The sequence below is a fragment of the Bombina bombina genome, chromosome 6 (assembly GCF_027579735.1).
Source record: "Bombina bombina isolate aBomBom1 chromosome 6, aBomBom1.pri, whole genome shotgun sequence".
Taxonomy (NCBI): domain Eukaryota; kingdom Metazoa; phylum Chordata; class Amphibia; order Anura; family Bombinatoridae; genus Bombina; species Bombina bombina.
In genome coordinates, this window is record NC_069504.1 from 569253100 (window position 1) to 569276093 (window position 22994).

At 39.4% G+C, this 22994-nt stretch overlaps 1 protein-coding gene across 1 annotated transcript in view; it reads right to left on the reverse strand.

The window, feature by feature from the left end:
* Nucleotides 1-22994, reverse strand: part of MYO1E (myosin IE) — a 416633-nt gene that overhangs the window by 219699 nt on the left and 173940 nt on the right. The window contains exons 3-4 of the mRNA XM_053717534.1: nt 22384-22473; nt 8640-8734 (exon numbers count right to left, since the gene is read on the reverse strand). Coding sequence (XP_053573509.1) covers nt 8640-8734; nt 22384-22473 — 185 coding nt within the window. The remainder of the gene's footprint in view (nt 1-8639; nt 8735-22383; nt 22474-22994) is intronic.

Genomic DNA, 22994 nt, shown 5'->3' on the forward strand with positions numbered 1-22994 from the left:
AAAGATATATGAGACTGAACCTCCATGGTACTGATAGGTCATCTATCAATTCCGCCTGAGGATCCCTCAACCTCAACCCTACCTGGGTAGCTTGGTATCGAGACAGGATGCCATGAGATCTATCTCCAGCGCCCCCCACTCGCTGCATATCTCGGGTGGAGAGACCATTTCCCTGGGTGAAAGGATTGCCTGCTGAGGAAGTCCGCTTCCCAGTTGTCCACAACCGGAATGTAGATCGCTGACAGCGTACATCTGTGAGTCTCTGCCCACTCTAGTATCTGAGATACTTCTCTCATCGCCAAGGAACTTCTCGTTCCCCCCTGATGGTTGATGTAGGCAACGGAGGTTATATTGTCTAAATGGAATCTGATAAACTGGGACAAACTCAGAATGGGCCAAGCCTTCAAGGGATTGAAGATTCCCTAGAGTTCCAAAATATTAATCGGAAGAGAGGACTCCTCCTGAGTCAACAAACCTTGTGCCTTCTTGGCACCCCAAATGGCTCCCAAGCCGGAAAAGCTAGCGTCTGTAGTCACAATCTCCCAGGACGGTCTCAAGAAGAACGTGCCTTGGGACTGATGATCTGGACAGAGCCACCAAGAGAGCGAGTCTCTCGACAGGTTGTTCAGCACGATCTGTTGGGACAGATCTGAATGGTCGCCGTTCCATTGTCTCAGCATGCATAGTTGTAAGGGTCTGAGATGGAATCTGGCAAAAGGAATGATGTACATACAGGAAACAATGAGTCCGATTACCTCCATACACTGAGCCACTGAGGGTCTCAAGGAGGCTGGAGGGCAAGACATGCAGAAGTTAGCTTGCAACGTCTCTGATCTGTGAGGAATATTCTCATGGATATGGAGTCTATTATTGTCCCCAGGAAATTCACCCTTGTACTTGGAGTAAGAGAACTCTTTTCCAAGTTCATCTTCCATCCATGTGATTGAAGAAGATTGAGAAGGGACTCCGAATGTACCAAGATATCATCCAGGTAAGGTGCTACTGCAATACCTTGTGTTCTGGCAACGGCTAGAAGAGCCCGCAGAACCTTCGAAAATATCCCTGGAGCAGTAGCTAGGTCAAATGGAAGAGCTATGAACTGGAAGTGTTGGTCCAGAAAAACAGACTTCAGGAACTGAAAATTTTCCCTGTGAATCGGGACGTGATGGTATGCATCCTTCAGGTCTATTGTGGTCATAAACTGTCCTTCCTGAAGGAGGAAGGATTTACCGTATTGTCTCCATCTTGAAAGAGGGAACACTCAGAAACTTGTTTAGACAAAAGTTCCCTCCTTCTTTGGAACCACAAAAAGGTTTGAATAAAACACCAAATATCTTTCTGCTGTAGGTACCTGGACAATTACTCATAGAGAGGAGAGATCCTGTACACAACCTAAGAAGGCAGCCCTCTTTTCTGGTCTTGTAGACAGGCTGGAAAGTAGGAATCTGCCCCTGGGCGGATGAGACTTGAATCCAAACCTGTATCCTTGAGACACAACTTCCAGGACCCAAGGATCCTGTACATCCTGGAACCAAGCATCTGAAAAAAGAGACAGTCTGCCCCCTACTCGATCCGATCCCCGATCGGGGCGCCCCTTCATGCAGATTTGTTCTCTGTGGGATTCTTAGTCTGTTTGGACTTATTCCAGAACTGAGCCGGCTTCCAAGTATTTTTGGGCTGCTCTGACTTGGTTGAGGATTGCTGTCATTGAGATTTACAGAATGAAAGGAACGAAAATTAGACAATTGCCGTCCCTTAGGCCTATTTTTCTTATCCTGCGGTAGGAAGGCACCTTTCCCTCCAGTAACCGTAGAAATAATGATATATATAATGAATAAAATCTTCCCCTTGAAAGACTTCAACCAGAGAGCCTTAATTCTCTCCAGAATATCCTCGTGGGGAGTCTCCACCTCAATGAGCTCCAACAGAGTGTTGCACCACCAGTAGGTAGCTGCTACAGCTGCCGCCGGTTGAAATAAAAACCCTGTATGTTGAAACATCTTCCTCAGAAAGCTTTCTATTTTCTTATCAATAGGTTCACTAAAAGAAGAACTATCCTTCAGAGACATAGTAGTATGCTTAGCCAGCGTAGAAATAGCACCATCCACCTTAGGGATGGAGCGCCACAATTCTAATTGAGAGTCAGGGACCGGGAATCATTTTTTAAAAGTAGACGAGATGGAAATAGAAGTTTATATTATTTCCCATTTGCTACTAATAAAGTTCGCCATCTTAACTGGCACAGGAAAAGTCAGTGGGACCTTCCTGTCTTCATAAACCCTGTGTAATTTAAGGATCTTAGGTTCCTCAGGGAGTCTAGCCTCTGGAACCTCTAGCATAGATAGAACCTCTAATAAAAAAACGCAGATGCTCAATTTTAAATCTAAAGGAGGGTTCCTCCACTGAAGGAGGTTTAGAAACTGAAGTCTCGACTGAAGCTACAGAGGTTAACTCATCCTCAGATAGCTGGGACATAGTAGCTAAATCTGACAAATATTTAGATGACTCTAGGTCAGGAGAACATGTTTAACCTTTCTCTTGCATTTGGTAAAGCGAGGTAAGGCACTCAGGGCTGCAGACACCGCTGACTGTAACTGCGGGGTTAAGTCCGCCGGAAAAAGCCCCATCCATAGAGCCACGGGGAACTGCATGTGGAGTGGGTAGTATAGAAAGGGTAGTAATCCCTCGGGAAGATTCCTGAGAGGTAGACGGCTCAGAGGGGCTAATAGCGCTATTAGTATTAGCAGGCTTGTCTCCCTTCTTAGACTTTAGAACAGTGCTTAGGCAAATGGAACAAAATTGAGCAGGTGGAATCGGAGATCCTTTGGTTGAACCGGGCAAAGGGTTACGACGCAAGGTATCCCTTCACGGTGGCTAACCAAGATATTACATATCTGGGTATCAAAATCTCAGCTAACCCCAATAGACTATATGCCAACAATCTGACCCCTATATGCGCGAAATTACAAGCTCAGATGAATAGTTGGAGGTCCCTCCCATTGTCACTATCGGGAAGAGTAGCTCTACTTAAAATGGTGGTGCTCCCCCGGGTGCTATATCCACTGCTCATGCTCCCCTTAATTTTGAATAAATCTGATATCAAACTCTTAAACTCTACAGCAAGAGTTTTTATCTGGCAAGGGAAAAAATCTCGGATCTCAAGACAAACTTAACATGTCCTTCCTTAACGGAGGTCTGGCACTCCCGAACTTCAGGCTATATAGCTGGGCCGCATTGATTCGATTGGTGGTGGACTGGCAAGTTGGCACCAATCACTTCTGTCACACAGATCTAGAGCAAGCAGTGCTTGGTGATGTTTCTCTGGCTTACCTCCCGCACGTGATGGATATGGGGTCTTTGAGGTCCCTGGGTCTCAGCACGTTGTACAAAGACCCTTTGAAGGCCTGGCAATTAGCACACAGGTACTTGGGTAAAATTTGTCATGCTTCATCCTACTTACCCATTAGGAAAAACCCAGACTTTCCGGCGAGCTCCGAGACCCTACCCTTTCGCATCTGGGAGGAGAAAGGGTTGACATCACTTAAAAACTTAATAGACCCGCTAACTAAAGCGGTTAAAACATTTGGTGCCTTGCAGAGGGACTATAATATACCAAGAGCCCATTTCTACGTTTATCTACAGGTTCGTTATTACGTGGGGGCACTGATCAGAGACAGACAATGCAGATTTTTGGGTGGGAACCCCCTTCCTTCTCACTCAGGCTCTATACATCATGGGCAAATTCTCACTTTCGGAAATTTACCAAACACTCTTGCAACACCATTCCCCAACTCTTCAATCGTCCATACAGGCAGGTTGGGTTAGAGAAGGCCTGGAGGAGGTCTCATGGATAGAACTAAGGAATAGCTTGGAAAAAAACTAGGAAAGCAACTTTGTCAGTTTCATATAGGGAATCCCAAATACGTTTTTTACACAGGGCCTACCTCACTCAGAGAGCACTGGCAAAATGGGTTTCAACCTGTCCGAATAGGTGTACCAAGTGCGCCTCCAATAACCCCGGTCTCCTACATTACATATGGGAATGTCCCCCAATTAGGCAATATTGGGGTAAAATACAATTCTGGCTGAGACGAAAATTACAGATACAGCTTGACATACATCCTGAGACTATAATATTTCTACTATGGGATGAGAGACACAAACAACATGACTCGATACTGTGTTTAATTATTTTGGTAGCTAGGAAACACATACTAAAACATTGGATAGCGACCATAGGGCCCTCCTTCAAAGGTTTTAAAAATCGGTTACAATCCCAAATTTTCATCAAACAGATGTACGTAAGAACTGATGTTCAGTATAGACTAGGCCTGTTCCTACGTAAATGGTGCAGACTTATACTCACTTTTGAATTGGAAATACAGAGGTTGATTCTCAGACCATTTAGGGACTCGGTTTCTTTAATGGAAGATACTCTTAGAGGAGATTGGGACCATTTGTTTAACTAAAGAATGTTGAGGATTCAGTGCCATGCTTCATAACGTCCCTCTCACAGGCGTTCCTTCCCCTCCCACATCACCCCCATGGCCCTCTTATACCCCATCCCTTCCCCCCCCTTCCCTTTTTTTTTTTTCCCCCCAGCCAGCCCTCAGCACTGAAGTTAGTCCTGCCTTGACAGGATTATATTAGTCACCTCTAACGAAGGTTTGACAGCTCTAGTTAGTTTGAGTTATACTTGTTAGGTAGGTTTATGGTTTAAGATACAGAAAAAGTTTGGGAGTAGGAGTTATGCACATTTATCATCTCACTGTCTACATGTATCGAAATACAATCTATCAATGCCTCAACTTAATAGACGACACCGTATTGTTCACGGAAAATGTATACTAATTTGTAACAAAGCAATGAAACAATGTTACCTGATGTATATTACCAGCATTCTTGAAACAAGTTTTGTATGTGCACTTTGCTCTCCCTAATAAAAATTATATTTGAAAAAAATTGAGCAGGTGGGCAAACCACGGCCTCCTCCCAATATAAACAGGAATTATTAATCAGTACAGAAGGAGCGGAACCTTCTAATGTATTAACAGAGTCCTCCATTGCTAAGATATATTCACAGAAGGACAGACAAAAAGAAAAATGCTTTTATTCAAAAAACGGCACCTTTATAATCCCAATGGCTGGGGCACTCACCACCTCCTAGACCCAGACAGCTAACAGTGAAAACGCTCTTCTTAGGAGTGATGTCCACAGCAGGAACGCAGGAAATAAAAAGACCGCACCCGGTCATGTGGTGTGTAGCACAGGACTTCCCCTGCTTTGAAAAAAGGCGCTAAGCTATTATGAGCTGCACAACACTCAAAAACTAAAGTGAAATCTGTTAATTCCAAGCCAAAAGCACACAGTCTATGAGCCCAAAAAACTCTCACATTAAAGCAGTTATAAATAACCCCTATCTGTTCAAATAATCTCCCTGAAGGAGATATTAACCCTTGATCCTATAGAGGCATAAAGGAGCCACACTGTGACCATGTATAGCAAAAGTGTAAATATAAACTGTCTTACCTCCAGGATTCATGCTGTCGAACAGGCACAGCCTCTCAAGTGTGACAGTCTTGCAGCGACGCTTCTGACATGGACTTGAGTGTGTTACAGCAAGCAGTGAAACTCGTGAACACTGATTGCTCAGGAGCTGTTAGGTGACAGTCTGGATGGGTTCGCAGAAAAACTTTCCCTGCATCTCCAGACTCTAACTTTCATCAATACTCTCACTGAGAGGTTGACATGATTAAGAGAAGATAATTACAGGACTATCCAAAATCTTCTGACACTTCTCTGCCACCTCCAATAGTGACAAAAGGCAAAGAATGACAGGTGGATAGGGAAAGTGGGAGGGATATTTAAGCCTTTGGCTGGGGTGTCTTTGCCTCCTCCTGGTGGCCAGGTGTTGTATTTCCCAACAGTAAGGAATGAAGTTGTGGACTCTCCCTGCCTTATGGAAGGAAATAACCATGTTTACTAATCAGCTGATTATTTAACCTATGCTCCAGTTCAGATATCCTCAAAATGTGGCCAGTTAGGGAGGCCTGAGGACAGGTTTGAAATCCATTAAATCTATAAATAAATGGATATCTATAAATAAAGGGATATGAAGCAATGCTCCTTTAGTAAAAAAAAAAAAGAAAAAAAAAAGAAATGTGAAATCAAAGTAAACATAAAAAGCAACAAACAACTTACTTGTTTTCGTGCAAATAAAGGACTTTAAAACTCACAGCAGGGGTGTATTTTGGCCTAGGCAAATCAGGCACTTGCCTAGGGCAGCAGATTTTTTTTGGGGGGCAGCACTTTCTGAATCTGACTGCACACACACATACAACACCCACACATACACGCACACGGCACTACACACTCTTTCACAGATATATACACACATGCGCACTTGAACATGAACATTTACTTTGGAAATGCCATGAAAAAAAGTCACGCTACACCCTCATCAAAATATATTATGGCTAAAAAAGGTATAACACCTGGGGGGGGGAGCATAATTTTGAGTGCCTAGGGCAGCACAAAACCTAAATACGCCACTGATTCACAGTGTAGCCACTGCTTGTAGAAAGATAAGGGTGCTGCCATGGTAGAACTTAAGTTCTATTGTTGCTTCCTGTCACATTATTTTTGCAGCAAAAGTCCTTAGCATGGGCAAAAAACTGAACTACCTGTCCTGTAACACAGTAAAAAATAGTGCATTTGTCTGCTAGTGCACATATACCCTGTGAAGGCAGCTCTTGCTTTTTTAAATTTGTGTTTTTTCTTTACCACATCTTCTGATAGGCAGTTCAAGGTAGTGACTAACACTGTAAATAATAATCATAATGTTAACAAGAGTGTATAGGATCAGCACATCAACTCAATAATGAATCAATGTCTGATAGTATCAAGGTGCAACACCTTCCAGGCTCCCCTCATAAAAGCCCAAAGAGTAATCTTCAAAAAAAGCGCATGAAGGTGGCACTCATAAATAAAAGCAAACAATTATTAGAAGAGCAATGTTTCATTGAGAAAGGGGTAGGAGCAGGAATGTAAAGCTTAGGATCCAGACCATTTTAGGTTCAGCACCCTGGATAGTGCTTGCTTATTGGTGGCTACATTTAGCCACCAATAAGCAAGCGTAACCCAGGTTCTGTACCAAAAATGGGCCAGCTCCTAAGCTTTCCATTCCTGCTTTTTAAATAAAGATAACAAGAGAACATAAAAAAAATGATAATAGGAGTAAATTAGAAAGTTGCTTAAAATTCCATGCTCTATCTGAATCATTAAAGAATTTTTTGGGGGGGGCTTAGTATCCCTTTAAATGAAACCCTTACTACATCACATTGCTTTATGTTCTTCATGAACTTGCAAATTGTGTACCAAGTAGAAACAACTTCTGACATTTGTTTATAGAAACAACCTCTGGTGTAGGAATATGCTTTTATGATCACAGTCTGCCTTACATAACCAGAGTATATTTTCTCACTCGTGGTTATTTGACATAGTACTTCCTGCCACCCTTTCACAATATAATTAAATGCTCATAACTGTTTGTAGTATGCTCATGTGATCTTAAGATACAATTTAATGGCTATTAAAAAAAACAAAAAACTAAAAAAACCTACATTCTTAAATAATATCATGTGAAAGTACTAGATAAGAAAAAAAAAGGACTAGAGAAAATAATTTGGATAAACCTTGTAAATCTTCTCTGGGTTTCTTTTTACTATATTCATTTGCAAGTGAACACTATTAACTGTAGTCAGAAAGGAAAGATACTGGTATATACCTTATAATCCATTGCAAACTTTAAAATGTGGTTTATGCATTAGAATTTGCATCAGAATCTTTTAATCAAGACATAGAAAATGTGGTTTATGCATTAGAATTTGCATCAGAATCTTTTAATCAACAGGTGTAATAATGGCTACATATTACCAGACCTTTAATGGCCAAAAAAACTAATATTAAAAAAAGCTAGGACTGCTCAAATTTTGCACAGGAAAACCCTCAAAATAATTACCAAACCCCACCCTGCTATCAACAACTTCACCTCCTAATAATCGAGCCACAAACATGTACCTAGACCACCCAGATTCTGCCCTGATCCTCCAAGTTCTAATTCAAAGGGGGCATTATTGGGAAGTATCTAATAGTGATAATATTTATTTTTGTAAAAACATATGGGTATATGTACTTATATATGCATGATTTTTAAAAAAAAAAATTTAATTAGCCAACATTATTACACTAACAATAGTGTTAACACTTTTGGAAAGGAATACATCATGTTTACTGGTACTAATAACAAGCATCAGACTACTACATACAAATAACGTACTTAATAATATAAACACAACTTTAAATGTTGGAATACTAAGATAAATAAAACTGCTTAATTCATATAATAAAACAATTTCAATATATTAGGTTCTTAGAGTGCCTAGCTGAGAGGTTGAACTTGTGACATTTTAAAAAGTAGGGTCTAGCAGAATTTTGTACGTGAAAATGCTTTATTCCCCAAGTTTTATTTCTTTCTTTTTTGTTTTTTTAGTACATCAGAGCGGAAAATAATATTTTGCTATGTTTTACTTTTTTTTCTAAATAGAATCTTGCCCAAAAACATCAGTAATATAACTTACCTTATAATGACACACTGGTTTTCCCTGTCAATAATCATATTCCTGTACATATTGTCAGCTAATGCATAGATGTGTGGAGGATTTTCATACTGAGCCTAAAGAAAGTAAAGAAAAGGAAATAATAAAACATTGTTACTTATCTCTGTTTCTATTTCTCTGTCTGTCTCCTTTTTCTCTCTCTATCTCTCTCTCTCTGTCTCTCTCTCTTTCTCTGTCTCTCTCTTCCTATGTCTCTCTCTCTGTGTCTCTCTTCCTATGTCTCTCTTAGTGTTTCTCTCTTTCTCTCTCGATGGGGCCTATTTATAAAAGCCCTGTTGGACATTATCCAACATTGCAGATCATGTCCGACAGACCTCGCTGAATGCGGAGAGCAATACACTCTCCACATTCAGCATTGCACCAGCAGCTCTTGTGAAATGCTGGTGCAACGCCGCCCCCCTGCAGATTTGCGGCAAATCAGCCGCTAGCAGGGGGGTGTCAATCAACCCGATCATATTCTATCAGGTTGAATTGCGGCAATGTCTGTCCGCCTCCTCAGATCAGGCGGACAGGTTATGGAGCAGCGGTCTTGTGTTTCTGGCGAGTCTTAAGGCTCGCCAGAAACACGGGGCTTCAAGCTCCATATGGAACTTGATATATATGCCCCTATATGTTTCTCAACCTCTCTCTTTCTCTCTCTCTCCTCCCTCTCTCTATCTCTCTCTCTCTCTCTCTTTCTCTCTCTTTCTCTCTCTCTCTCTCTCTCTCTCTCCATATCTCTTTATCTGCAGTGCAGAAACAAAAGCAAAAAATAAACAAAACAAAAGCATAACAACAAAAAATTATTAATTATTATTTTCTTAAGAAAAGGCTTTAACGAACATAGAAATTAATTATAAAATGTTAGGCCAGCTTGAGAGCCCCTTCAGATCAGACACAGCTATCCTGTGAGTCTGTATATGTATAAGTATAGTTACAGGATCCATGGAGGGAGGGCTCCACTTGCTCATGTTTGCTATGTAAAAACAACTCAAAACACTGTGTGTTGGTTATGTCTATAGCATCAAATGTAAATACTTACTTATGCCTTAAAAGCACATTTCTAACTTACCATTATTTGATCAATTACATACAGGAAAACAAAAACAAAAACATTTAAAGGGACTTTAAACACTAAATAGATTTTATAATCATAGTACTGAAGTTATTCTGTCTCTCTCTAGTCAAAGGTTGCAACCATATTGAAATTTAGTTTTCACTGAATTCCAATGCTGAGCTGTTTGCACATGTGAAGCAACTCTCCCGCAGTGTAATCTATGTTCCAAAATGGCAGAACTCTTAATTAATGGGGTGTGCATTAAATGTTATATGAATATACTTTATATCCTCTGTTTGTCTGTTTCTAAGTCCCTGCAGGCCACCCATTATCTCAGTGCTTTTTTTTTAGCTTCTTAAATCTTGCACAACGAGAAGACAGTGCTAGTTCATGTGTTCCATATAGATAACATTGTGTTCACTCCCATGGAGAATGATAATGGTTATACAAGAACCAGCACTGATTGGCTAAAATGAAAGTTTGTAATAAGCACAGTTTGAAAGTGTCATAGGAACCCCTATATATGAGCTGAACAGATAGCCGAGCAGGCTAAGGCACTGTGGCTGAGCTCTGTAGCAACCCAAGAGTTGCAGGTTCAATCCCCAGGGAGGTCCACTCAGCCTTTCATCCTTCCGAGGTCGATAAAATGAGCAGCACCTTGAGACGTGCTTTAGAAGTACCCCATACATATAACTGGTGCTTTTTAAATGTGTGGTCATGTCATTCTCTTTTCTGCATTAGCTATGAGAGTGCTGCATTTAGAGGGCAGCTGAGAGCACTGGAGGCAACAGTACCTTTGGTGCTTTAAAATGAAAATGGCAAGATATTTTCATAAAAGTTTTTTTGCCCAAATTTTAGTTGTTGATTTAATTTTATTGGAACAGAAAACTGTAAAGAAAGTATACATATCAAATTGTAGGCAACTATCTTGTGACTGATAAATATGATGAGACTGTTTCTATATATGTTGATGCAGGACACCTCTTTTGGGTCCTACGCTAGGGGGTTAAGAACCACTGTGTTACTCAGATAAAAGAAATAAAAAGGATTGGGTTGAATTACTAATATGCATATGACCAGAGTGTGAACCAAGGGTCTGGTTTATCTATTCTATTTTGAGAGAAAGAGGAAGTGCTCAGCTGGATTTCATTGGTTTCATTGTACAGACAGTTTGATTCATCTTTTTTCTTTTTTATTTCAACTTCTTGTTTTATCTATTAACTGATTTCCTTTTTATACAGATGTCAAAAAAAGAGGAAAAAAAGAAATAAAGCAGACCTTTTTATAAGAACATTTTGTTTGATCGTGGCATTTTTCTAAAATGAGATCCTAGGCTACAAAAGGCTATAATTGTTTGAGTGCTTTTAACACAAATCTGAAGCATGTATGCAATTTTATTGCAAACACATTAGCCCCAGGCTACTTATAAATGACAGTATTTGATAATATCTAAACTATAGGGTTGCTTGTACAGTATTTTTTTGTGCACAATTTAGCATGATAGCCAATATGTAAGGAATTATCAAACGAAGAAAAGAGAAATGCTGCTTTATTCTCCTGAAAGATATTTTATACATAAATTGTTTCACAAGGATAGGGTGGCTTTAGACTAGAGCATAGATGTGAAATGTAAGTAGAAAAATACACTGTTAACCCTTTGATGACAGGGTAAATTTGTTTACATTGTGCACACGATTGCGAGATTTCAATAATGGTATCAGGTCAGGGGGGCGTCCCTATGACGCTAGGCACACCCTCCAGACCACTATCGCATCCTGGAAGCGCCGTTGGCTATAGGACAGCCAAAAGGCTAGGACGTTCTATTCTGTCCCAACGGTGCTAAAGCCTGGCGCGGTTATGATGGAATAAAAACGCCATAACGGCATTAAAAGGTTAAACAATGCTATAGTGTTGCAAAAGCCATGGTGAACACCAAGGAACAGTGAATTCATGCCTGGAAAATTTCTTTTTGGTGCCAGACTACTAAGAAATGACTGGCCTTGTGTAAAAAATTCATTTTTTTTCTCATATTTATCACTGATTGAAAAACTAACATTTTCAGACTGGTAAATAACTAAACTACTGTTTAACAATCCGCAATCTTAGGTTTAAACCTTATCAAATATAATTTTTTTTAATGGTCTTTAAGCCCTTGCGCCAATTGGATATGTAAAACAGTACTTTGACCAGTATATTGTGTTGACTAAGGCCTAGATTTGGAGTTCGGCGGTAAAAGGGCTGTTAACGCTCCGCGGGCTTTTTTCTGGCCGCACCATAAAATTAACTCTGGTATCGAGAGTTAAAACAAATGCTGCGTTAGGCTCCAAAAAAGGAGCGTAGAGCATTTTTACCGCAAAAGCAACTCTCGATACCAGAGTTGCTTACGGACGCGGCCAGCTTAAAAAACGTGCTCGTGCACGATTCCCCCATAGGAAACAATGGGGCTGTTTGAGCTGAAAAAAAACCTAACACCTGCAAAAAAGCAGCGTTCAGCTCCTAACGCAGCCCCATTGTTTCCTATGGGAAAACACTTCCTACGTCTGCACCTAACACCCTAACATGTACCCCGAGTCTAAACACCCCTAACCTTACACTTATTAACCCCTATTCTGCCGCCCCCGCTATCGCTGACCCCTGCATTACACTTTTAACCCCTAATCTGCCGCTCCGTAAACCGCCGCAACCTACGTTATCCCTATGTACCCCTAATCTGCTGCCCTAACATCGCCGACCCCTATGTTATATTTATTAACCCCTAATCTGCCCCCCACAACGTCGCCGACACCTACCTACACTTATTAACCCCTAATCTGCCGAGCGGACCTGAGCGCTACTATAATAAAGTTATTAGCCCCTAATCCGCCTCACTAACCCTATCATAAATAGTATTAACCCCCTAATCTGCCCTCCATAACATCGCCGACACCTAACTTCAATTATTAACCCCTAATCTTCCGATCGGAGCTCACCGCTATTCTAATAAATGTATTAACCCCTAAAGCTAAGTCTAACCCTAACACTAACACCCCCCTAAATTAAATATAATTTACATCTAACGAAATAAATTAACTCTTATTAAATAAATTAATCCTATTTAAAGCTAAATACTTACCTGTAAAATAAACCCTAATATAGCTACAATATAAATTATAATTATATTATAGCTATTTTAGGATTAATATTTATTTTACAGGCAACTTGGTATTTATTTTAACTAGGTACAATAGCTATTAAATAGTTAAGAACTATTTAATAGTTACCTAGTTAAAATAATAACAAAATTACCTGTAAAATAAATCCTAACCTAAGATATAATTAAACCTAACACTACCCTATCAATAAAATAATTAAATAAACTACCTACAATTACCTACAATTAACCTAACACTACACTATCAATAAATTAAATAAACACAATTGCTACAAATAAATACAATTAAATAAACTAGCTAAAGTACAAAAAATAAAAAAGAACTAAGTTACAGAAAATAAAAAAATATTTACAAACATAAGAAAAATATTACAACAATTTTAAACTAATTACACCTACTCTAAGCCCCCTAATAAAATAACAAAGCCCCCCAAAATAAAAAATTCCCTACCCTATTCTAAATTAAAAAAGTTACAAGCTCTTTTACCTTAACAGCCCTGAACAGGGCCCTTTGCGGGGCATGCCCCAAAGAATTCAGCTCTTTTGCCTGTAAAAAAAAACATACAATACCCCCCCCCAACATTACAACCCACCACCCACATACCCCTAATCTAACCCAAACCCCCCTTAAATAAACCTAACACTAATCCCCTGAAGATCTTCCTACCTTGTCTTCACCATCCAGGTATCACCGATCGGTCCTGGCTCCGATATCTTCATCCAACCCAAGCGGGGGCTAGACATCCACTGAAGAAGTCCAGAAGAGGGTCCAAAGTCTTCCTCCTATCCGGCAAGAAGAGGACATCCGGACCGGCAAACATCTTCTCCAAGTGGCATCTTCGATCTTCTTCCATCCGGAGCGAAGCGGCAGGATCCTGAAGACCTCCAGCGCGGAACATCCATCAGCCAATCAGAAAATTCATACCTTAATTCCGATTGGCTGATAGAATCCTATCAGCCAATCGGAATTCGAGGGACGCCATCTTGGATGACGTCCCTTAAAGGAACAGTCATTCGTCGATCAGTCGTCGGGCCGGATGGATGTTCCGCGCTGGAGGTCTTCAGGATCCTGCCGCTTCGCTCCGGATGGAAGAAGATCGAAGATGCCGCTTGGAGAAGATGTTTGCCAGTCCGGATGTCCTCTTCTTGCCAGATAGGAGGAAGACTTTGGACCCTCTTCTGGACTTCTTCAGTGGATGTCTAGCCCCCGCTTGGGTTGGATGAAGATATCGGAGCCAGGACCGATCGGTGATACCTGGATGGTGAAGACAAGGTAGGAAGATCTTCAGGGGATTAGTGTTAGGTTTATTTAAGGGGGGTTTGGGTTAGATTAGGGGTATGTGGGTGGTGGGTTGTAATGTTGGGGGGGGGTATTGTATGTTTTTTTTTACAGGCAAAAGAGCTGAACTTCTTGGGGCATGCCCCGCAAAGGGCCCTGTTCAGGGCTGGTAAGGTAAAAGAGCTTGTAACTTTTTTAATTTAGAATAGGGTAGGGAATTTTTTATTTTGGGGGGCTTTGTTATTTTATTAGGGGGCTTAGAGTAGGTGTAATTAGTTTAAAATTGTTGTAATGTTTTTCTTATGTTTGTAAATATTTTTTTATTTTCTGTAACTTAGTTCTTTTTTATTTTTTGTACTTTAGCTAGTTTATTTAATTGTATTTATTTGTAGCAATTGTGTTTATTTAATTTATTGATAGTGTAGTGTTAGGTTAATTGTAGGTAATTGTAGGTAGTTTATTTAATTATTTTATTGATAGGGTAGTGTTAGGTTTAATTATATCTTAGGTTAGGATTTATTTTACAGGTAATTTTGTAATTATTTTAACTAGGTAACTATTAAATAGTTCTTAACTATTTAATAGCTATTGTACCTGGTTAAAATAAATACCAAGTTGCCTGTAAAATAAATATTAATCCTAAAATAGCTATAATATAATTATAATTTATATTGTAGCTATATTAGGGTTTATTTTACAGGTAAGTATTTAGCTTTAAATAGGATTAATTTATTTAATAAGAGTTAATTTATTTCGTTAGATGTAAATTATATTTAATTTAGGGGGGTGTTAGTGTTAGGGTTAGACTTAGCTTTAGGGGTTAATACATTTATTAGAATAGCGGTGAGCTCCGATCGGAAGATTAGGGGTTAATAATTGAAGTTAGGTGTCGGCGATGTTATGGAGGGCAGATTAGGGGGTTAATACTATTTATGATAGGGTTAGTGAGGCGGATTAGGGGCTAATAACTTTATTATAGTAGCGCTCAGGTCCGCTCGGCAGATTAGGAGTTAATAAGTGTAGGTAGGTGTCGGCGACGTTGAGGGGGGCAGATTAGGGGTTAATAAATATAATATAGGGGTCGGCGGTGTTAGGGGCAGCAGATTAGGGGTACATAGGGATAACGTAGGTGGCGGCGCTTTGCGGTCGGAAGATTAGGGGTTAATTATTTTAAGTAGCTGGCGGCGATGTTGTGGGGGGCAGATTAGGGGTTAATAAATGTAATACAGGGGTTGGCGGGGTTAGGGGCAGCAGATTAGGGGTACATAAGTATAACGTAGGTGGCGGTCGGCAGATTAGGGGTTAAAATTTTTAATCGAGTGGCGGCGATGTGGGGGGACCTCGGTTTAGGGGTACATAGGTAGTTTATGGGTGTTAGTGTACTTTAGGGTACAGTAGTTAAGAGCTTTATAAACCGGCGTTAGCCAGAAAGCTCTTAACTCCTGCTATTTTCAGGCGGCTGGAATTTTGTCGTTAGAGCTCTAACGCTCACTGCAGAAACGACTCTAAATACCGGCGTTAGGAAGATCCCATTGAAAAGATAGGCTACGCAAATGGCGTAGGGGGATCTGCGGTATGGAAAAGTCGCGGCTGTAAAGTGAGCGTTAGACCCTTTAATCACTGACTCCAAATACCAGCGGGCGGCCAAAACCAGCGTTAGGAGCCTCTAACGCTGGTTTTGACGGCTACCGCCGAACTCTAAATCTAGGCCTTAGTATCTAAGTCCAACACTGTGGCGCAGGTCAAGTCCCACTATCAGCTTTGACAGTGGGAGCCACAACTAATGGGCAGAAGGCATCTGCCTTCATATGGTAAGGGAGTACCAATCATGCTCCCTTACCATATAAAGCCAGACGGACAATACAGAAAGTGACACAGACATTGTTACTTTCAGTATTGGTGCAGTGGTGCCATGGGTGGTGTGGGAAGCCGGGTGGGCGGCCCATCATATGTTGGGGAGGTAGAAGTGGTTCTGCTATGAAAACAATTTTGAAAGGGGATAGGGAGACATGGGTCCCTACAGTATGGAAAGTTAAAAACATAGGTGATCGTTTGTAGGGGAAGATGGGGAGGCTGAGGAGGGATTCCTACACTACAGAAAACATGTTAACTAACTATATAAAAAATTATTACATCTGTTGGCCAAATGGTGACATGAAACATACCAAAATGGTCAATATCTTGTTTTGTTTGCTTTTTTTTAGTTTTTTTGGTAATTTTATAACAATTTGTTAAACTGACATCCACTGAAACAGGAGTTAAGAAGCAGCGGTCTGGAGGAGGGATATTGGTCTGGGGCTGATTTTAGGTTTTGGGCTAGGCCCCTTACTTTCACTGAAGGTTCATCTTTAGACATGCAGCAGCAAAAGCAATATTTTTTTTTAGAAATATTCGTCTGCTGCACTATTGGGTGCTTGTTTAGTTTAAAACAAAATGAAATGAATACTAATTATTAATGGGTACATTTACATTTGTTTTCGTTAAACAAATGTAAATGTTCCTTTTCTACAGGTAAAGCAGTTTACCTGTAGCCTTATACTTACCTCTAGCACACTGGAGAGCCGCATTAATCATGAGCCTTCTTCACAGAGCCCCGGACCACACTAATAGGAGGCTTAATTTTGCAGATCCCAGAGCCTGCGCTAAAGCACCTTCAATGTTAATGCTCATGCGGCTAGATTTAGAGTTTTGTCGGTAACGACCCGCGTATCTAACGCTGGCTTTTTTCTGGCCGCACCTTTAAAATAACTCTGGTATTTAGAGTCCACAGAATGGCTGCGTTAGGTTCCAAAAAAGGAGCGTATAGCATATTTAACGCAACTTCAACTCTCGATACCAGAGTTGCTTACGGACGCGGCCAGCCTCAAAAACGTACTTGTGCACGATTCCCCCATAGGAAACAATGGGGCTGTTTGAGCTGAAAAAAAACCTAACACCTGCAAAAAAGCCGCGTTCAGCTCCTAACGCAGCCCCATTGTTTCCTATGGGGAAACACTTCCTACGTCTGCACCTAACACTCTAACATGTACCCCGAGTCTAAACACCCCTAACCTTACACTTATTAACCCCTATTCTGCCGCCCCCGCTATCGCTGACCCCTGTATATTATTTGTAACCCCTAATCTGCCGCTCCGTAAACCGCCGCTACTTACATTATCCCTATGTACCCCTAATCTGCTGCCCCTAACACCGCCGACCCCTATATTATATTTATTAACCCCTAATCTGCCCCCCACAACGTCGCCTCCACCTGCCTACACTTATTAACCCCTAATCTGCTGAGCGGACCGCACCGCTATTATTATAAAGTTATTAATCCCTAATCCGCCTCACTAACCCTATAATAAATAGTATTAACCCCTAATCTGCCCTCCCTAACATCGCCGACACCTAACTTCAATTATTAACCCCTAATCTGCCGACTGGAGCTCACCGCTATTCTAATAAATGTATTAACCCCTAAAGCTAAGTCTAACCCTAACACTAACACCCCCCTAAGTTAAATATAATTTAAATCTAACGAAATTAATTAACTCTTATTAAATAAATTATTCCTATTTAAAGCTAAATACTTACCTGTAAAATAAATCCTAATATAGCTACAATATAAATTATAATGATATTATAGCTATTTTAGGATTAATATTTATTTTACAGGTAACTTTGTATTTATTTTAACCAGGTACAATAGCTATTAAATAGTTAAGAACTATTTAATAGCTAAAATAGTTAAAATAATTACAAATTTACCTGTAAAATAAATCCTAACCTAAGTTACAATTAAACCTAACACTACACTATCAATAAATAAATTAAATAAAATACCTATAATTATCTACAATTAAACCTAACACTACACTATCAATAAATAAATTAAATACAATTCCTACAAATAAATACAATGAAATAAACTAACTAAAGTACAAAAAATAAAAAAGAACTAAGTTACAAAAAATAAAAAAATATTTACAAACATTAGAAATATATTACAACAATTTTAAACTAATTACACCTACTCTAAGCCCCCTAATAAAATAACAAAGCCCCCCAAAATAAAAAAATGCCCTAGCCTATTCGAAATTACTAAAGTTCAAAGCTCTTTTACCTTACCAGCCCTGAACAGGGCCCTTTGCGGGGCATGCCCCAAGAAGTTCAGCTCTTTTGCCTGTAAAAAAAAACATACAATACCCCCCCCAACATTACAACCCACCACCCACATACCCCTAATCTAACCCAAACCCCCCTTAAATAAACCTAACACTAAGCCCCTGAAGATCTCCCTACCTTGAGTCGTCTTCACCCAGCCGATCCAAATTCTTCATCCAAGCGGAGCAAGAAGAGGTCCTCCATCCGGTAGAAGTCTTCATCCAAGCGGGGCAGAAGAGGTCTTCCATCCGATTGAAGTCTTCATCCAAGCGGCATCTTCTATCGTCATCCATCCGGAGCGGAGCGGCAGCATCCTGAAGACCTCCGACGCGGAACATCCATCCTGGCCGACGACTGAACGACGAATGACGGTTCCTTTAAATGACGTCATCCAAGATGGCGTCCCTCGAATTCCGATAGGCTGATAGGATTCTATCAGCCAATCGGAATTAAGGTAGGAAAATTCTGATTGGCTGATGGAATCAGCCAATCAGAATCAAGTTCAATCCGATTGGCTGATCCAATCAGCCAATCAGATTGAGCTCGCATTCTATTGGCTGTTCCGATCAGCCAATAGAATGCGAGCTCAATCGGAATTCGAGGGACGCCATCTTGGATTACGTCATTTAAAGGAACCGTCATTCGTTGTTCAGTCGTCGGCCAGGATGGATGTTCCGCGTCGGAGGTCTTCAGGATGCTGCCGCTCCGCTCCGGATGGATGACGATAGAAGATGCCGCTTGGATGAAGACTTCAATCGGATGGAAGACCTCTTCTGCCCCACTTGGATGAAGACTTCTACCGGATGGAGGACCTCTTCTTGCTCTGCTTGGATGAAGAATTTGGCTCGGCTGGGTGAAGACGACTCAAGGTAGGGAGATCTTCAGGGGCTTAGTGTTAGGTTTATTTAAGGGGGGTTTGGGTTAGATTAGGGGTATGTGGGTGGTGGGTTGTAATGTTGGGGGGGGGTATTGTATGTTTTTTTTTACAGGCAAAAGAGCTGAACTTCTTGGGGCATGCCCCGCAAAGGGCCCTGTTCAGGGCTGGTAAGGGAAAAGAGCTTTGAACTTTAGTAATTTCGAATAGGGTAGGGCATTTTTTTATTTTGGGGGGCTTTGTTATTTTATTAGGGGGCTTAGAGTAGGTGTAATTAGTTTAAAATTGTAATATATTTCTAATGTTTGTAAATATTTTTTTATTTTTTGTAACTTAGTTCTTTTTTATTTTTTGTACTTTAGTTAGTTTATTTCATTGTATTTATTTGTAGGAATTGTATTTAATTTATTTATTGATAGTGTAGTGTTAGGTTTAATTGTAGATAATTATAGGTATTTTATTTAATTAATTTATTGATAGTGTAGTGTTAGGTTTAATTGTAACTTAGGTTAGGATTTATTTTACAGGTAAATTTGTAATTATTTTAACTATTTTAGCTATTAAATAGTTCTTAACTATTTAATAGCTATTGTACATGGTTAAAATAAATACAAAGTTACCTGTAAAATAAATATTAATCCTAAAATAGCTATAATATAAATATAATTTATATTGTAGCTATATTAGGATTTATTTTACAGGTAATGATTTAGCTTTAAATAGGAATAATTTATTTAATAAGAGTTAATTAATTTCGTTAGTTTAAAATTATATTTAACTTAGGGGGGTGTTAGTGTTAGGGTTAGACTTAGCTTTAGGGGTTAATACATTTATTAGAATAGCGGTGAGCTCCAGTCGGCAGATTAGTGGTTAATAATTGAAGTTAGGTGTCGGCGATGTTAGGGAGGGCATATTAGGGGTTAATACTATTTATTATAGGGTTAGTGAGGCGGATTAGGGGTTAATAACTTTATTATAGTAGCGGTGCGGTCCGCTCGGCAGATTAGGGGTTAATAAGTGTAGGCAGGTGGAGGCGACATTGAGGGGGGCAGATTAGGGGTTAATAAATATAATATAGGGGTCGGCGGTGTTAGGGGCAGCAGATTAGGGGTACATAGCTATAATGTAGGTGGCGGCTCTTTGCGGTCGGCAGATTAGGGGTTAATTATTGTAGGTAGCTGGCTGCGACGTTGTGGGGGGCAGGTTAGGGGTTAATAAATATAATATAGGGGTCGGCGGTGTTAGGGGCAGCAGATTAGGGGTACATAAGTATAACGTAGGTGGCGGTCGGCAGATTAGGGGTTAAAAAATTTAATCGAGTGTCGGTGATGTGGGGGGGCCTCGGTTTAGGGGTACATAGGTAGTTTATGGGTGTTAGTGTACTTTAGAGCACAGTAGTTAAGAGCTTTACAAACCGGCGTTAGCCCAGAAAGCTCTTAACTACTGACTTTTTTTCTACGGCTGGAGTTTTGTCGTTAGATTTCTAACGCTCACTTCAGACACGACTCTAAATACCAGAGTTAGAAAGATCCCATTGAAAAGATAGGATACGCAATTGACGTAAGGGGATCTGTGGTATGGAAAAGTCGCGGCTGAAAAGTGAGCGTTAGACCCTTTTTTGAATGACTCCAAATACCGGCGGTAGCCTAAAACCAGCGTTAGGAGCCTCTAACGCTGGTTTTCACGGCTACCGCCAAACTCCATATCTAGGACATGGTTTTCTAATGGGATGTCCACAAGCTGATATAGGTGTGATGGTCAGGAGCCCACATATTATAGTGTACTTGTGGCAATAAGTAAAAGTACAGCCAAAACAGATTATTTACTTGAATTAAATAGAAAGAAATATTACAATTTTCTGATGCATTATCAACAATTTTTCTTATGTATTTTGGTTTATAAATTTAATTTATAACCTGATAATCATTCAATACATTTTTTTTGTTCTCTTGAGTAACCTCTCCCCTCATGTAGACATCTGTTGAGTGCTGGATCCCTCGACAAGAAAAAAAATAGAAATGGTCTATTTACCATAGCAGTAAGTTTGTCAACTCAGTTTTAAGGTAACACCACACTCTATATTTACAGTATATATAGATATATATATAGTTACAATTATTTAATTTCAATGAAAAAAGGCTTCAAAATACCAATATTCATATGATAGATGAATGAGTTTGGTATATGGAAGTATTTACAATCTCATTATTTTATTTCATACTAAAACATTAGTTCATATTTTGTGTCTCTCTCTCTCTCTCTCTCTCTCTCTATTATATATATATATATATATATATATATATATATATATATATATATATATATATATATATATATATATATATATATACAAATAGAAACAGGGAACCAGCACTCTTTTTTTATCATCCAGCTGCCGGGGTGCACTTTCAAACAATCAAATATCAGCACAGCAAAGAAGGCACTCTCCGTTTGAATAAATCGTTTAATGGTAAACGTTTTCGGGGTCTCCCCCGTCCTCAGAGGACGGGGGAGACCCCGAAAACGTTTACCATTAAACGATTTATTCAAACGGAGAGTGCCTTCTTTGCTGTGCTGATATATATATATATATATTTATATATATATAATCATTAAGATTATAGTGGAGATAAAAGTTTGAGATTAAAATCCTCCATGTCTCAAAATTAAATCAATAAAAAAAAAATTGGATAGGAAATTAGTACATCTAGGTAAGTATCCCCCCCACACACACATTTCATTTCATTAAAGTGATGTGAAAACCAAAATTGTCTTTCATAATTCAGATAGAGCATACAATTTTAAACAACTTTCTCATTTACTTCTATTATCATTTTTGCTTTATTCTCTTGATATCTTTTGTTGAAAAGTAGGGATGTCTGCTCAGAAGCGGGTCCATTACTATATAGCTGCAGTTTTTCTAGAATGTTATCCATTTGCAAGAGCACTAGATTGCAGCACTATTTCCTACCATGTAGTGCTCCAGTTGCCTACCTTATTATCTCTTCAACAAAGAATACCATGGGAACAAAGCAAATTTGATAATAGAAGTAAATTTGAAACTTTTTTTAAAAATGGTGTTCTCTATCTGAATCACAAAATATTTTTGGGGGTTTTCATATCCCTTTAAATGCACAATATTGCTCACATAGAATTACTTTAAATCAAGCATAATTTAGTCAAATTGTTGTACTTCTATATTTACATGTTTCAACTTACAGCTCCTTGGTACATTTCTATCTCCTTGTCTCCAAAATACGGCATCTGTTTGAATGGATTCACGGAGATCAGTACTGGTCCAATGTATGTCTATGTTTGGTTAAAGTCTTCAACTGTATCATATTGCAATCATTCATATTGTAATTTGTTAAATGGCTTCTGATATCACTAAACATTTTTTGTTAATTGAAACTCTGCTGAATCTTCAGAATAACGTACAGGGAACAAGATCTGTTCTGCTTAAAAATAAATACTATCCAAATAAGATGATGTTACATTCAGATAAAGGGGTCAATCACAGTCATTTAGCTAAATGTATCAAATGATTTGTTTACAAACATTCCTATAGACTTTAAGTGACAGTAAACTTACCTTGTTTACGTTCTTCACTAACATTCTTTATGCCCAAATAATATGAGTTTCATTCATCGATTTTGCAGCAGTTATCTGTCAACAAAGTTATGACCGCAATTATTAGGTTTTTCATACTATCGTAATTCAACCCATAATATATATATATATATATATTTCTGCTCCTGGTCACGTTCTCCCAATAACCAATTGAAATTCTGTCCGTTAGGCGGCCGTCAAGCTACCTTATCCGCCTATTG